The sequence below is a fragment of the Oncorhynchus keta genome, chromosome 1 (genome assembly GCF_023373465.1).
Source record: "Oncorhynchus keta strain PuntledgeMale-10-30-2019 chromosome 1, Oket_V2, whole genome shotgun sequence".
Lineage (NCBI taxonomy): Eukaryota > Metazoa > Chordata > Actinopteri > Salmoniformes > Salmonidae > Oncorhynchus > Oncorhynchus keta.
In genome coordinates this window covers 4,594,879-4,608,428 of record NC_068421.1, presented here as the reverse complement: position 1 = coordinate 4,608,428, position 13,550 = coordinate 4,594,879, and the positions used below count along the sequence as shown (strand labels likewise).

At 47.2% G+C, this 13,550-nt stretch overlaps 2 protein-coding genes across 3 annotated transcripts in view; one reads left to right on the top strand and one right to left on the bottom strand.

Annotated features, from left to right (window-relative positions):
* LOC127907568 (uncharacterized) overlaps positions 1 to 10,451 on the bottom strand; it is a 12,296-nt gene extending 1,845 nt beyond the window's left edge. The window contains exons 1-3 of the mRNA XM_052463365.1: positions 8,149 to 10,451; positions 7,927 to 7,978; positions 1 to 273 (exon numbers count right to left, since the gene is read on the bottom strand). The exon at positions 1 to 273 is cut by the window's left edge and continues 1,845 nt beyond it. Of these exons, the coding sequence (XP_052319325.1) occupies positions 36 to 273; positions 7,927 to 7,978; positions 8,149 to 8,593 (735 nt within the window). The 5' untranslated portion in view covers positions 8,594 to 10,451 and the 3' untranslated portion in view covers positions 1 to 35. The remainder of the gene's footprint in view (positions 274 to 7,926; positions 7,979 to 8,148) is intronic.
* Positions 10,452 to 10,554: 103 nt separating this feature from the next.
* Positions 10,555 to 13,550, top strand: part of LOC118378261 (START domain-containing protein 10-like) — a 34,171-nt gene continuing 31,175 nt past the window's right edge. Inside the window, exon 1 of one of the 2 annotated variants that reach the window (XM_052463191.1) lies at positions 10,555 to 11,377. In XM_052463191.1, the coding sequence (XP_052319151.1) occupies positions 11,222 to 11,377 (156 nt within the window). In that variant the 5' untranslated portion in view covers positions 10,555 to 11,221. Of the gene's footprint in view, positions 11,378 to 11,992; positions 12,015 to 13,550 lie in introns of those variants that run through there. The other variant, XM_052463261.1, reaches the window with a different exon arrangement.

The following is a 13,550-nucleotide window of genomic DNA, read 5'->3' as shown; positions in this document are numbered from 1 at the left end:
CTGTGTGTACAGGGATAAGGAGGGGCTAATTTAATTTAGAGGGTGCAGGGCAGGGGGAGGGAAGGTTGAGGGGGCATTAGTAGCCGTCTGGTGTGATAAGAGCATTCTACTGTGGCAATATGTCTGTATGGGACAAGGTTAACACAGGAAGAGCCGGACACACACACACACTGCTCTCTCTCTGACCTGTGCTGGCGGTTCATAGCTGCCACCATGAGAGAGGTCCAGCCCAGACGGTGTCTGTGGTTAGGCTCCACCCCCTCGCCCAGCAACCTGACAGGAAACAGGAACAAGAAGAGGTTACTAAGAAAGCTGTTCTGTTGCTAAGGTTACTATCTGCCTTAACTTCAGCTCTCAGGTGCTACCAAACAGACTCTGACAGGAACAACGTAAGATGTGTGTGTGTGTGTGTGTGTGTAGGTTGAGTTCTGTGCCTGAGAGGGACGACATCGGGCTGTGTTATCCGAGGAGGAGGGCTGTGTTATCTGAGGAGGAGGAGGGGTGTGTTATCTGAGGAGGAGGAGGGGTGTGTTATCTGAGGAGGAGGGCTGTGTTATCTGAGGAGGAGGGCTGTGTTATCTGAGGAGGAGGAGGGGTGTGTTATCTGAGGAGGAGGGGTGTGTTATCTGAGGAGGAGGGCTGTGTTATCTGAGGAGGAGGGCTGTGTTATCTGAGGAGGAGGGCTGTGTTATCTGAGGAGGAGGGCTGTGTTATCTGAGGAGGAGGGGTGTGTTATCTGAGGAGGAGGGGGTGTGTTATCTGAGGAGGAGGGGTGTGTTATCTGAGGAGGAGGGCTGTGTTATCTGAGGAGGAGGGTGTGTTATCTGAGGAGGAGGGGTGTGTTATCTGAGGAGGAGGGCTGTGTTATCTGAGGAGGAGGGGTGTGTTATCTGAGGAGGAGGGCTGTGTTATCTGAGGAGGAGGGGTGTGTTATCTGAGGAGGAGGGCTGTGTTATCTGAGGAGGAGGGGTGTGTTATCTGAGGAGGAGGGGTGTGTTATCTGAGGAGGAGTGCTGTGTTATCTGAGGAGGAGGGGTGTGTTATCTGAGGAGGAGGGGTGTGTTATCTGAGGAGGAGGGTGTGTTATCTGAGGAGGAGGGGTGTGTTATCTGAGGAGGAGTGCTGTGTTATCTGAGGAGGAGGGTGTGTTATCTGAGGAGGAGGGGTGTGTTATCTGAGGAGGAGGGGTGTGTTATCTGAGGAGGAGGGCTGTGTTATCTGAGGAGGAGGGGTGTGTTATCTGAGGAGGAGGGCTGTGTTATCTGAGGAGGAGGGGTGTGTTATCTGAGGAGGAGGGCTGTGTTATCTGAGGAGGAGGGGTGTGTTATCTGAGGAGGAGGGGTGTGTTATCTGAGGAGGAGTGCTGTGTTATCTGAGGAGGAGGGGTGTGTTATCTGAGGAGGAGGGCTGTGTTATCTGAGGAGGAGGGCTGTGTTATCTGAGGAGGAGGAGGGGTGTGTTATCTGAGGAGGAGGAGGGGAGTGTTATCTGAGGAGGAGGGCTGTGTTATCTGAGGAGGAGGGCTGTGTTATCTGAGGAGGAGGGGTGTGTTATCTGAGGAGGAGGGGTGTGTTATCTGAGGAGGAGGGGTGTGTTATCTGAGGAGGAGGGGGTGTGTTATCTGAGGAGGAGGGCTGTGTTATCTGAGGAGGAGGGCTGTGTTATCTGAGGAGGAGGGGTGTGTTATCTGAGGAGGAGGAGTGTGTTATCTGAGGAGGAGGGGTGTGTTATCTGAGGAGGAGGGGTGTGTTATCTGAGGAGGAGGGGTGTGTTATCTGAGGAGGAGGGGTGTGTTAGTGTGTGTCGGAGGTAACCCGCCTGTGTTCCGCTGGGCGGACGGTGTCTGTGTTGACTGTAAACACACTGTGCCTCACTCTAACCTGCCCCCCCCCACACACACACACACGACCCCCTATACCTCTGCTCTCGAACTAAAACACTTAACACATCTGTGTAGTCTCACCTAGCCTACACCATCTGTCCCAACGCTGTAGCAGAGTGAAACACGCCATTAAACCTACACACACTTACGTGCGTAATGTAAGATGAGAGAACAGACAACATACTGCTGCTACAATAACAGGTGGCAGGTGCCCTTTTCACATCTGTACTCAGAGATGAGATTTACAGGCCTCCTGGGTGGTGCAGTGGTCTAAGGCAGTGCATCGCAGTGCTAGCTTTTTTCACTCTACTATTATTCTGACATTTCACATTCTTAAAACAAAGTGTTGATCCTAACTGACCTTAAGACAGGACATTTTTACTAGGATTAAATGTCAGGAATTGTGAAAAAACTGAGTTTAAAATGTATTTGGCTAAGGTGTATGTAAACTTCCGACTTCAACTGTATCTCTGTGATGCAGTCTGACTGCCCTCTATGTCTCACACTGAACAATTTTGTGACTAAAGTAAACAACAACAAAAAGAAATGATATCACCAAAGCAAGATAAATTACCTAAAAAACGATGGAAAAATACATGAGCACCTAAATATTATATTATGGGCAGAAAACGTCGTCCATTGAAGTTGATGGGTCATTTATAACAAAACCTTTTGATACAGCCAATCATTTCATTGACGACTTAAAGCAGACGAACAGAAGTGAAATTACAACATTGAACCATCAAATTTGTGTATTAAAGATTGAAAAATGAAAAATGGAATTTGATGAAGTTTGTGTGGAAAAGGTAGAAAAACGATCATTATCGATCAATAATGATACGCCATGAAGGCACAGACAACCTTGAAGGGAAACTAGAGAACGGTAGCGGACAGTACTGCCACCCCTATTTTCTATATCTTTAACCAACACTTTAATGAGTGTGTGTCCACAGGTGTGGAAGGAATCTAAATTCCACTGCCTAAAAATAGTAAAGCATCCTTTGCTGGCTCTAACAGCCGACCAACCAGTTTGCTGCCTGTTCTTAGTAAACTGATGGAGAAAATTGGGTTTGAACAAATAGAATGCTATTTTTCAAAGAACAAGCTAACTACTGACTTTCAGCATGTATATATGTAAGGGCACTCAACATGTACTGCATTGACTCAGACGACTGATGATCGGCTAAAATACATGGATAATAAAATGATAGTTGGAGCTGTAGTGTTAGATTTCATTGCAGCCTTTGATGTTTTTGAAAAACTCACTTGCTATAGCTTTACATCACCTGCCATCACATGGAAAGTTATTTATCCAATAGAACCCAGAGAGTGTTCTTCAAATGGAAGCTTCTCTAACATCAGATATGTACAGTGCGGTGTCCCTCAGGGCAGTTCCCTTAGGCCATTACTCTTCTCTAATTTTACAAATAATTTGCCACTGGTCTTACTAGAAGCTAAAATGACTATGTATGTTGATGATTGCACACTCTACACATCAGCACCTACAGCCAGTGAGCTCACTTGAGACTCTTAGCAGGGAGTTAGTCAGTGTCCGAATGGGTATTTAACAATAAAACTGGTCTTAAATACAATCAAAAGCATTGCATTTGTTTCAAAGCATTATTTTAGAACCTCAACTGGAGTTGTGCATAAAGAGGGTGACCTTTGAACTCCCAGGAGAAACATTGGATTGTCAGTTATCACGGTCAAGTCATATTGGCAAAGTTGTTGTGAAGATGTCCTGCGTTTTTGACACAAAAGATCAACTGTATTAGTTGTTGAGGCTGTGATCTTGTTCCATCTTGATTACTGTCCGGTAACATGGTCAGGTGCAGCAGAGAAAGACCTGCAGCTGTCTCAAAACAGAGCAGCATGTCTTGCACTTAACTGCACACACAACTTATATCAACATTTTATTTTTTATTATTTAACCTTTATTTAACTAGGCAAGTCAGTTAAGAACAAATTCTTATTTACAATGATGGCCTACACCGGCCAAACCTGGACGATGCTGGTCCAATTGTGCGCCGCCCTATGGGACTCCCAATCACGGCCGGTTGTGATACACTCGGGAGCCCACATGCATGATAGTCTTTCATGGTTGAGGGTTGAAAAGAAATGTACTACTTCTCTTCTAGTCTTCTTAAAGAAACATTTGTGTAGAAAAAGGAGGAAGGGAAGTGCTACGAAGGGACACAATAGTACATTTTGGTAGACAGATGTGTGTGTTGAAAATGCCGAACCACTTGTAGAATATATTTGCATATACTTCCAAACATACCCTACCAAACATGCCACCATGGGTTTCTTCACAGTACCCAAACACAAAACAGATTTAATACATCGCTCAGTTATGTATATGTATAGAGCCATATGATCGTGGAATGCTTTGAAAACAGATGTTACTCAGGCAAAAAGCAAGTTTAGCTTAAAAAAACCCATGTAAAAACATCCTCTCCTCCTCTAAAGATCTAATTTAATTGGATATATGAATATGTAAATATGAAGTGTGTGTACACATGAATCTATGTGTTATTTGATCGTTTTGATGTCTTCACTATTATTAGAAAATGTAGAAAAAATACAAATTTAAATCCTTGAATGAGTAGGTATGTCAGGTCGCAGTTGTAAATGAGAACTTGTTCTCAACTAGCCTTCCTGGTTAAATTAAGGTGTCCAAACCTTTGACTGGTACTGTATATTATTATTTGATGTCCTTGTCTATAACTTTTCTGTACTTTGTCATGTACTAGTACATTTTATGTGGACCCCAGGAAGACTAGCTGCTACATGGGCAGTAGTTAATGAGGAACCAACTAAACTAAACAGACATGGACCTCTATCTCCCTCTAGTGGAGACAACTGGGAATACAATGATGTGCAGGTGGTAAACATATGGACACTTCCAGAAATTCTGTCTGCGATGAGACTCCATATGATTAGGACCTCACAGACTTGTGGAGTAATTCATTTTTTTTCTTCATTTCCTACAGCAGTATAGTAGTGTAGAGAAGCAAGTAAACAATTAAAATGTGTGATTGACTCTATTCCTGGAGACTAGCAGTAATTACCCTAATCATAAATCCCCATCTTGCGACGATCATAACTTGTAATGTTTGATGCCTGCTCAACATGCGTGTTATTCTACTGGGTACTTAGCGTAGCCAATCAGAGAGAATGCAACAGCAACCAATCAGAGGCTCTGGATGTCTCTGTCACATAGAAGTCTTCTGTCTAAATGTAAAAGATTTCCCCCTGTACAGACAGTCAGTATGGCCCTGTACAGACAGTCAGTATGCCCCTGTACAGACAGTCAGCATGCCCCTGTACAGACAGTCAGCATTTCCCTGTACAGACAGTCAGCATTTCCCTGTACAGACAGTCAGCATTTCCCTGTAGACAGTCAATATTCCCCTGTAATAATAATAATAATAATATATGCCATTTAGCTGACGCTTTTATCCAAAGCGACTTACAGTCATGTGTGCATACATTCTACGTATGGGTGGTCCCGGGAATCGAACCCACTACCCTGGCGTTACAAGCGCCATGCTCTACCAACTGAGCCACAGAAGGACCACTGTAGACAGTCAATATTCCCCTGTAGACAGTCAATATTCCCCTGTAGACAGTCAGTATTCCCCTGTACAGACAGTCAGTATTCCCCTGTACAGACAGTCAGTATGTCCCTGTACAGACAGTCAGTATGTCCCTGTACAGACAGTCAATATTCCCCTGTAGACAGTCAATATTCCCCTGTAGACAGTCAATATTCCCCTGTACAGACAGTCAGTATTCCCCTGTACAGACAGTCAGCATGTCCCTGTACAGACAGTCAGCATGCCCCTGTACAGACAGTCAGCATGCCCCTGTATAGACAGTCAGCATTCTCCTGTACAGACAGTCAGTATGCCACTCTACAGACAGTCAGTATGCCACTGTACAGACAGTCAGTATGCCCCTGTACAGACAGTCAGTATTCCCCTGTACAGACAATCAGTATACCCCTGTACAGACAATCAGGATACCCCTGTACAGACAATCAGTATTCCCCTGTACAGACAATCAGTATACAGACAGTCAGTATTCCCCTGTACAGACAGTCAGTATGCCCCTGTACAGACAGTCAGTATGCCCCTGTACAGACAGTCAGTATGCCCCGTACAGACAGTCAGTATGCCCCGTACAGACAGTCAGTATGCCCCTGTACAGACAGTCAGTATGCCCCTGTACAGACAGTCAGTATGCCCCTGTACAGACAGTCAGTATTCCCCTGTACAGTCAGTATTCCCCTGTACAGACAGTCAGTATACAGACAGTCAGCATGCCCCTGTACAGACAGTCAGCATGCCCCTGTACAGACAGTCAGTATGTCCCTGTACAGACAGTCAGTATGCCCCTGTACAGACAGTCAGTATGCCCCTGTACAGACAGTCAGTATTCCCCTGTACAGACAGTCAATATTCCCCTGTACAGACAGTCAGTATGCCCCTGTACAGACAGTCAGTATGCCCCTGTACAGACAGTCAGTATGCCCCTGTACAGACAGTCAGTATGCCCCTGTACAGACAGTCAGTATGCCCCTGTACAGACAGTCAGTATTCCCCTGTACAGACAGTCAATATTCCCCTGTACAGTCAGTATACCCCTGTACAGACAGTCAGTATGCCCCTGTACAGACAGTCAGTATGCCCCTGTACAGACAGTCAGTATGCCCCTGTACAGACAGTCAGTATGCCCCTGTACAGACAGTCAATATTCCCCTGTACAGTCAGTATACCCCTGTACAGACAGTCAGTATGCCCCTGTACAGACAGTCAGTATGCCCCTGTACAGACAGTCAGTATGCCCCTGTACAGACAGTCAGTATTCTCCTGTACAGACAGTCAATATTCCCCTGTACAGTCAGTATACCCCTGTACAGACAGTCAGTATGCCCCTGTACAGACAGTCAGTATGCCCCTGTACAGACAGTCAGTATGCCCCTGTACAGACAGTCAGTATGCCCCTGTACAGACAGTCAGTATTCCCCTGTACAGACAGTCAATATTCCCCTGTACAGTCAGTATACCCCTGTACAGACAGTCAGTATACCCCTGTACAGACAGTCAGTATGCCCCTGTACAGACAGTCAGTATGCCCCTGTACACAGTCAGTATGCCCCTGTACAGACAGTCAGTATGCCCCTGTACACAGTCAGTATGCCCCTGTACAGACAGTCAGTATTCCCCTGTACAGACAGTCAGTATGCCCCTGTACAGACAGTCAGTATGCCCCTGTACAGACAGTCAGTATGCCCCTGTACAGACAGTCAGTATGCCCCTGTACAGACAGTCAGTATGCCCCTGTACAGACAGTCAGTATTCTCCTGTACAGACAGTCAATATTCCCCTGTACAGTCAGTATACCCCTGTACAGTCAGTATACCCCTGTACAGACAGTCAGTATACCCCTGTACAGACAGTCAGTATTCCCCTGTACAGACAGTCAGTATGCCCCTGTACACAGTCAGTATGCCCCTGTACAGACAGTCAGTATGCCCCTGTACAGACAGTCAGTATGCCCCTGTACACAGTCAGTATGCCCCTGTACAGACAGTCAGTATGCCCCTGTACAGACAGTCAGTATGCCCCTGTACAGACAGTCAGTATACCCCTGTACAGACAGTCAGTATTCCCCTGTACAGACAGTCAGTATTCCCCTGTACACAGTCAGTATGCCCCTGTACAGACAGTCAGTATGCCCCTGTACAGACAGTCAGTATGCCCCTGTACAGACAGTCAGTATGCCCCTGTACACAGTCAGTATGCCCCTGTACAGACAGTCAATATTCCCCTGTACAGACAGTCAGTATACCCCTGTACAGACAGTCAGTATACCCCTGTACAGACAGTCAGTATGCCCCTGTACAGACAGTCAGTATTCCCCTGTACAGACAGTCAGTATGCCCCTGTACAGACAGTCAGTATGCCCCTGTACAGACAGTCAGTATGTGTATTGTGTGGAACTCAGGAGAGTCTGTGTGTGTGGTGTGTTTAATGTACCTTGCCACATCTTGTGAGCTGTTGGTCCTTGCAGCCTCCAGAAGTGCATCACCTGGAAAGAAGACTCATGTCCTTTAAGTATCTTTAGCAACACACACACACACACACACACACACACACACACACACACACACACACACACACACACACACACACACACACACACACACACACACACACACACACACACACACACACACACACACACACACACACACACACCTTTCGTATCAGAGTCCTTCTTGAGGCAGAAGGCCATGGCTGCAGCGGACAGTACCCCAGCAGAGGCCAGTGCATAAGGGCGGCTGCTCCCGCTCTGTCCCCCGGTCCTTTCCCCGCTCTGATCCCAGTACAGGTTGTTGTTGTTGCGTCCCTTGGAAGCCAGAGAGGCCCAGGAGCTCCTGCGACCCTGGAGATTAGAGAGCCACCTGGGGGCCAGATGGTGATACTGTATGGCCAGGCTCACACTCTGGCCTTTCGCCTCCTCGCTCAGAATTCCTCTACGGGAGACACGGGAGGTAGAAACGATGGGGTTCCGGTTGGCGTCCGCTTTATCGACGATGATGTGGTTCCTCGCGGCGTCCTTTGTGCTTGTCTGGAGCACACGGCACGGGGAAAGGCTGCGCGACCTTCGCATGAAGATCCGCGGTGGAACCGAAGACAACATTGCGGGAAAACACGCGAACCGTGCAACGTTAAGCCTGATGATAGTACTTACTTGCAACGACAACACCTTTAATTGAAGTCTACTGCCGTTATTCCGCCTACAGACCGTTATTTATCTCGTGATGGTTGACAGCAGCAACAGAACAAAAACAACCGCAGCATGGGATGTTACTGGAACATGAACTGCATCATGGGAATAATAGTTTTTTTTTCCTACAGAAACTAACTGGCTCCACTTCCTGGTATCACAGAGGCTTCTCCACCACCTCTTATGAAGGTTAACTCTGGATTTATTCATGGTCTTAAAATGTTCCACACACAAGTTAATCTAAATCAATCCCCACATTAAAAAAATTTAAGTTTGTTCTGCTTTATAACAAACAAAACAACTTTATCCTTCGCTATAATTCGCCACCAGATGGCGTTCAGATTCTGTGGCACTGCGGATGCTGGATAACGCAACAAACACGTGTTGTGTCGCAGCAGTCAGCAGAGTCACTAGGCCAAATACAAGCACGATCAGCCTATAGGGGCTGGCGCTAGCCAACATTGAGTGAACTGCTGGGGAAATCTTCAGGAGATGCGATATTTAATTTTCCTTAGGGAGACGAGAATATTGAATAGAATTTAGACCTTCATTCTCACTGGTTTACACTCCAGTCCAGTTGGTGGCGGTGATGCACCTTAAAGTTGGTTGTCAACCACTATATAAAATCCCCAGAAGAAGAAGAATGCTGGCCACCAGTTCGTTGGACACAATGTGGGAGCTTAGGAAATGTACCTTCTACATTCAATAGGAAAAAAATCATATTTGTTGGAGACATCTCTAACCCAGGGTCAACCATTTGATCACATACAACATTCAAATGTACCTTTACAGATCAACCTTTAATGTTGGCTACATATCACAAGACTCATCACAGTTGATCACCTTGTAAAATATATTTTCTTTTGTCTTCTGTATTTTTCAGAATAGCTCCTGTTTTCCCCAGTCCATTCACTATGGCAGCACAGACACATGCTATGCTGCTATTTGACCATTAGACCTCACCTGAGAGTCTGAAAAAACAGTCTTGCTGTGAAATCCTAAATTCCTAAGAAGTTGCTGCTTGCAGTAATCCCAAACAGTGTTAATGTAGGGGCGGCCCTATAGCCTAATCCTTAAGAGGAGAAATCACATGCAGAGAGCATTGTTCATTTGCTGGTCTCTTGAGAAACGTTTGACAAAGGCTATGGGGCTGTTCTGGCCAATGTTTGAAATATTAAGAAAAATGAAGAATCAATAAACAACAACAGCAGAAAAGGGTGGAGGTTGGGAGGAGAACTTATTGGACCAGGCACGCTGCTGATATCTGGTCCCTGATACAGGGACATGTGTGCGTCCGTCTGAGTGTGTGTAACAGTATAACTTTAGACCGTCCCCGAGCCCATACCCAGGCACGAACCAGGGACCCTCTACACACATCAACAACAGTCACCCACGAAGCATCGTTACCCATCGCTCCACAAAAGCCGGGGCCCTTGCAGAGCAATGGGAACCACTACTTCAAGGTCTCAGAGCAAGTGACGTCACCGATTGAAGCACTTTTTTTTAGCACGCACCACCGCTAACTAGCTAGCCGTTTCACATCCGTTACATTCACCCCCCTTTTGACCTCCTCCTTTTCCGCAGCAACCAGTGATCCGGGTCAATAGCATCAATGTAACAGTATAAATTTAGACCAATCCCCTCGCCCATAACCGGGTGCGAACCAGGGACCCTCTCCACACATCAACAACAGTCACCCACGAAGCATCATTACCCATCGCCCCACAAAAACCGCGAACCTTGCAGAGCAAGGGGAACCACTACTTCAAGGTCTCAGAGTAAGTGACGTTACCGATTGAACGCTATTTAGCGCGCACCACCGCTGACTAGCTAGCCGTTTCACATCCGTTACATGTGCACGTTGCGGAGTGGGCGGTTGTCAATCTGGTATTGCTTCTCTGTGTGTCTCCAACGCTTTCCTCTATTCGTCACACTGCACCATCCACCCCCGACGACGTCGAGTGACCATAGGGGGGCACACAGCGACGCAGGGGAACTGAAATGTAAACGCGCAACAATTGATCATAACCATCCGACTTGTCAGCCTCTCATCTCTAGTGGAGTCGCGGTGAGACAGCGGACACATATGTCTCACTTATATAGCTGCTGTGGACCATATTGAGCTGAAATTGATTCACGCCAGAGGGTCAATAATGTTATAAGATAAACACCGGAAAGCTTCCACTCACGAGTTTGTATAGTTTCTATGAAAACTGTAGATTTTTGTATTTTTATACCCGTGTTTTTGTGCGTTCTTCGTGTTTGTTCAGCAACTCTCCTTTCTAAGCACACATCATCACAATACGCGGATTGCGTGCTCAATTGTGTGATAAAGAAATTACATTATAGGAATAATTCACTCAGAGGATAAGAGGTGTAACGTTACGTCGTTTAGCTCAGTCACTCCTCACCGGCGCCCGTTCGTCCCAGTCTGCTTCGGGTCTCTCCGCCATCGGGAGTTTCCCTACCTCGGTTTGGTCCGATCGTTGTTCTTCCCAGTGAACTGCAGAAGAGCGAGCTCGCGCTACCCGGTAAAAGATTATGTCGGTGTTGATCCCGGATGACCGGGCATTCAGCAGCTTCAAGGATGAGTGCGGTTGTGAGGAGGGCTGGAGTCTGACCTACAATAAGACGGACATGACAGTGTGGACTCAGACTATAGGAGGAGACGAGGAGAAGTCACTCCACAAGATTAAGGTGAGAACAGGGTAGGCCGGTACTCAGGTGAATGGAAAATGTGAGGAATAGAGGACATCATATGGGTTACCTCGGTCACACAGTCCCATAGCACAAGTCATAATGTCATAAACTGAAACCCTTTCATAATATTACTCAAAGGAGGGAAAGGAAGTGTTATTTACAGGGAAAAAAAGGAAATCTAGATTGTTAAAGTATTGGGCCAGGGCCAGGTGTGTGCTGCATGTATCCGGGTCTGTGGCAGGACAGAGGACAAACAGGTGTTCTCACATGGAGTTGTTTGAGGAAGGGAGGTGGAGGGGAGGTGGAGGGAGGTGGAGGGGAGGTGGAGGGGAAATTGAAGGTGAAAGAGGAAATGTGTGTACTGTACACATGATTAATCAGCTCTGACGTCACACTAGTGTAAACTCAGGTGTGTGTGGGTGTGGGTGTGGGGGTGTGGGTGTGTGTGTGGGTGCGGGTGTGGGTGTGTGTGTGTGTGAGAAGCTGCAGGTGAGAGTCTGGTTCCGTTTCCCACAGAGATTCCTGTTCTGCAACCTGTGAGTGCAGGTACATTAACTGACACATTCTTTTTGACAGACATGATCGTCAGTTGTGGCACCTGGTGGGGTAGTGGTCATAGAGAAGGAAACATATGGTAGGTAGGCAGTAAACCTGTTTCATTAGCTGTCATCCATCTGTCTGTAAGTGTCCGTTTGCCTGATTTGTCACAGCGTGGGTAATGTCACAGCGTGGGTAATGTCACAGCGTGGGTAATGTCACAGCGTGGGTAATGTCACAGAGTGGGTAATGTCACAGTGCGGGTAATGTCACAGTGCGGGTAATGTCACAGCGTGGGTAATGTCACAGTGTGGGTAGTGTCACAGCGCGGGTAATGTCACATCGTGGGTAATGTCACAGCGGGGTAATGTCACAGTGCGGGTAATGTCACAGTGCGGGTAATGTCACATCGTGGGTAATGTCACAGTGTGAGTAATGTCACAGCGCGGGTAATGTCACAGCGTGAGTAATGTCACAGTGTGGGTAATGTCACAGCGCGGGTAATGTCACAAGATGGGTAATGTACAGTGCGGGTAATGTCACAGCGTGGGTACTGTCACAGCGTGGGTAATGTCACAGTGCGGGTAATGTCACAGTGCGGGTAATGTCACAGTGCGGGTAATGTCACAGTGCGGGTAATGTCACATCGTGGGTAATGTCACAGTGTGAGTAATGTCACAGCGCGGGTAATGTCACAGCGCGAGTAATGTCACAGCGTGGGTAATGTCACAGCGCGGGTAATGTCACAAGATGGGTAATGTACAGCGCGGGTAATGTCACAGCGTGGGTACTGTCACAGCGTGGGTAATGTCACAGTGCGGGTAATGTCACAGTGCGGGTAATGTCACAGCGTGGGTAATGTCACAGCGTGGGTAATGTCACAGCGAGTAATGTCACAGTGCGGGTAATGTCACAGTGCGGGTAATGTCACATCGTGGGTAATGTCACATCGTGGGTAATGTCACAGCGGGGGTAATGTCACAGTGCGGGTAATGTCACAGTGCGGGTAATGTCACAGTGTGGGTAATGTCACATCGCGGGTAATGTCACATCGTGGGTAATGTCACAGCGGGGGTAATGTCACAGTGCGGGTAATGTCACAGTGCGGGTAATGTCACATCGTGGGTAATGTCACAGTGTGAGTAATGTCACAGCGCGGGTAATGTCACAGCGTGAGTAATGTCACAGTGTGGGTAATGTCACAGCGCGGGTAATGTCACAAGATGGGTAATGTACAGTGCGGGTAATGTCACAGCGTGGGTACTGTCACAGCGTGGGTAATGTCACAGTGCGGGTAATGTCACAGTGCGGGTAATGTCACAGTGCGGGTAATGTCACAGTGTGGGTAATGTCACATCGTGGGTAATGTCACAGTGTGAGTAATGTCACAGCGTGGGTAATGTCACAGCGCGAGTAATGTCACAGCGTGGGTAATGTCACAGCGCGGGTAATGTCACAAGATGGGTAATGTACAGCGCGGGTAATGTCACAGCGTGGGTACTGTCACAGCGTGGGTAATGTCACAGTGCGGGTAATGTCACAGTGCGGGTAATGTCACAGCGTGGGTAATGTCACAGCGTGGGTAATGTCACAGCGCGAGTAATGTCACAGCGCGGGTAATGTCACAGCGTGG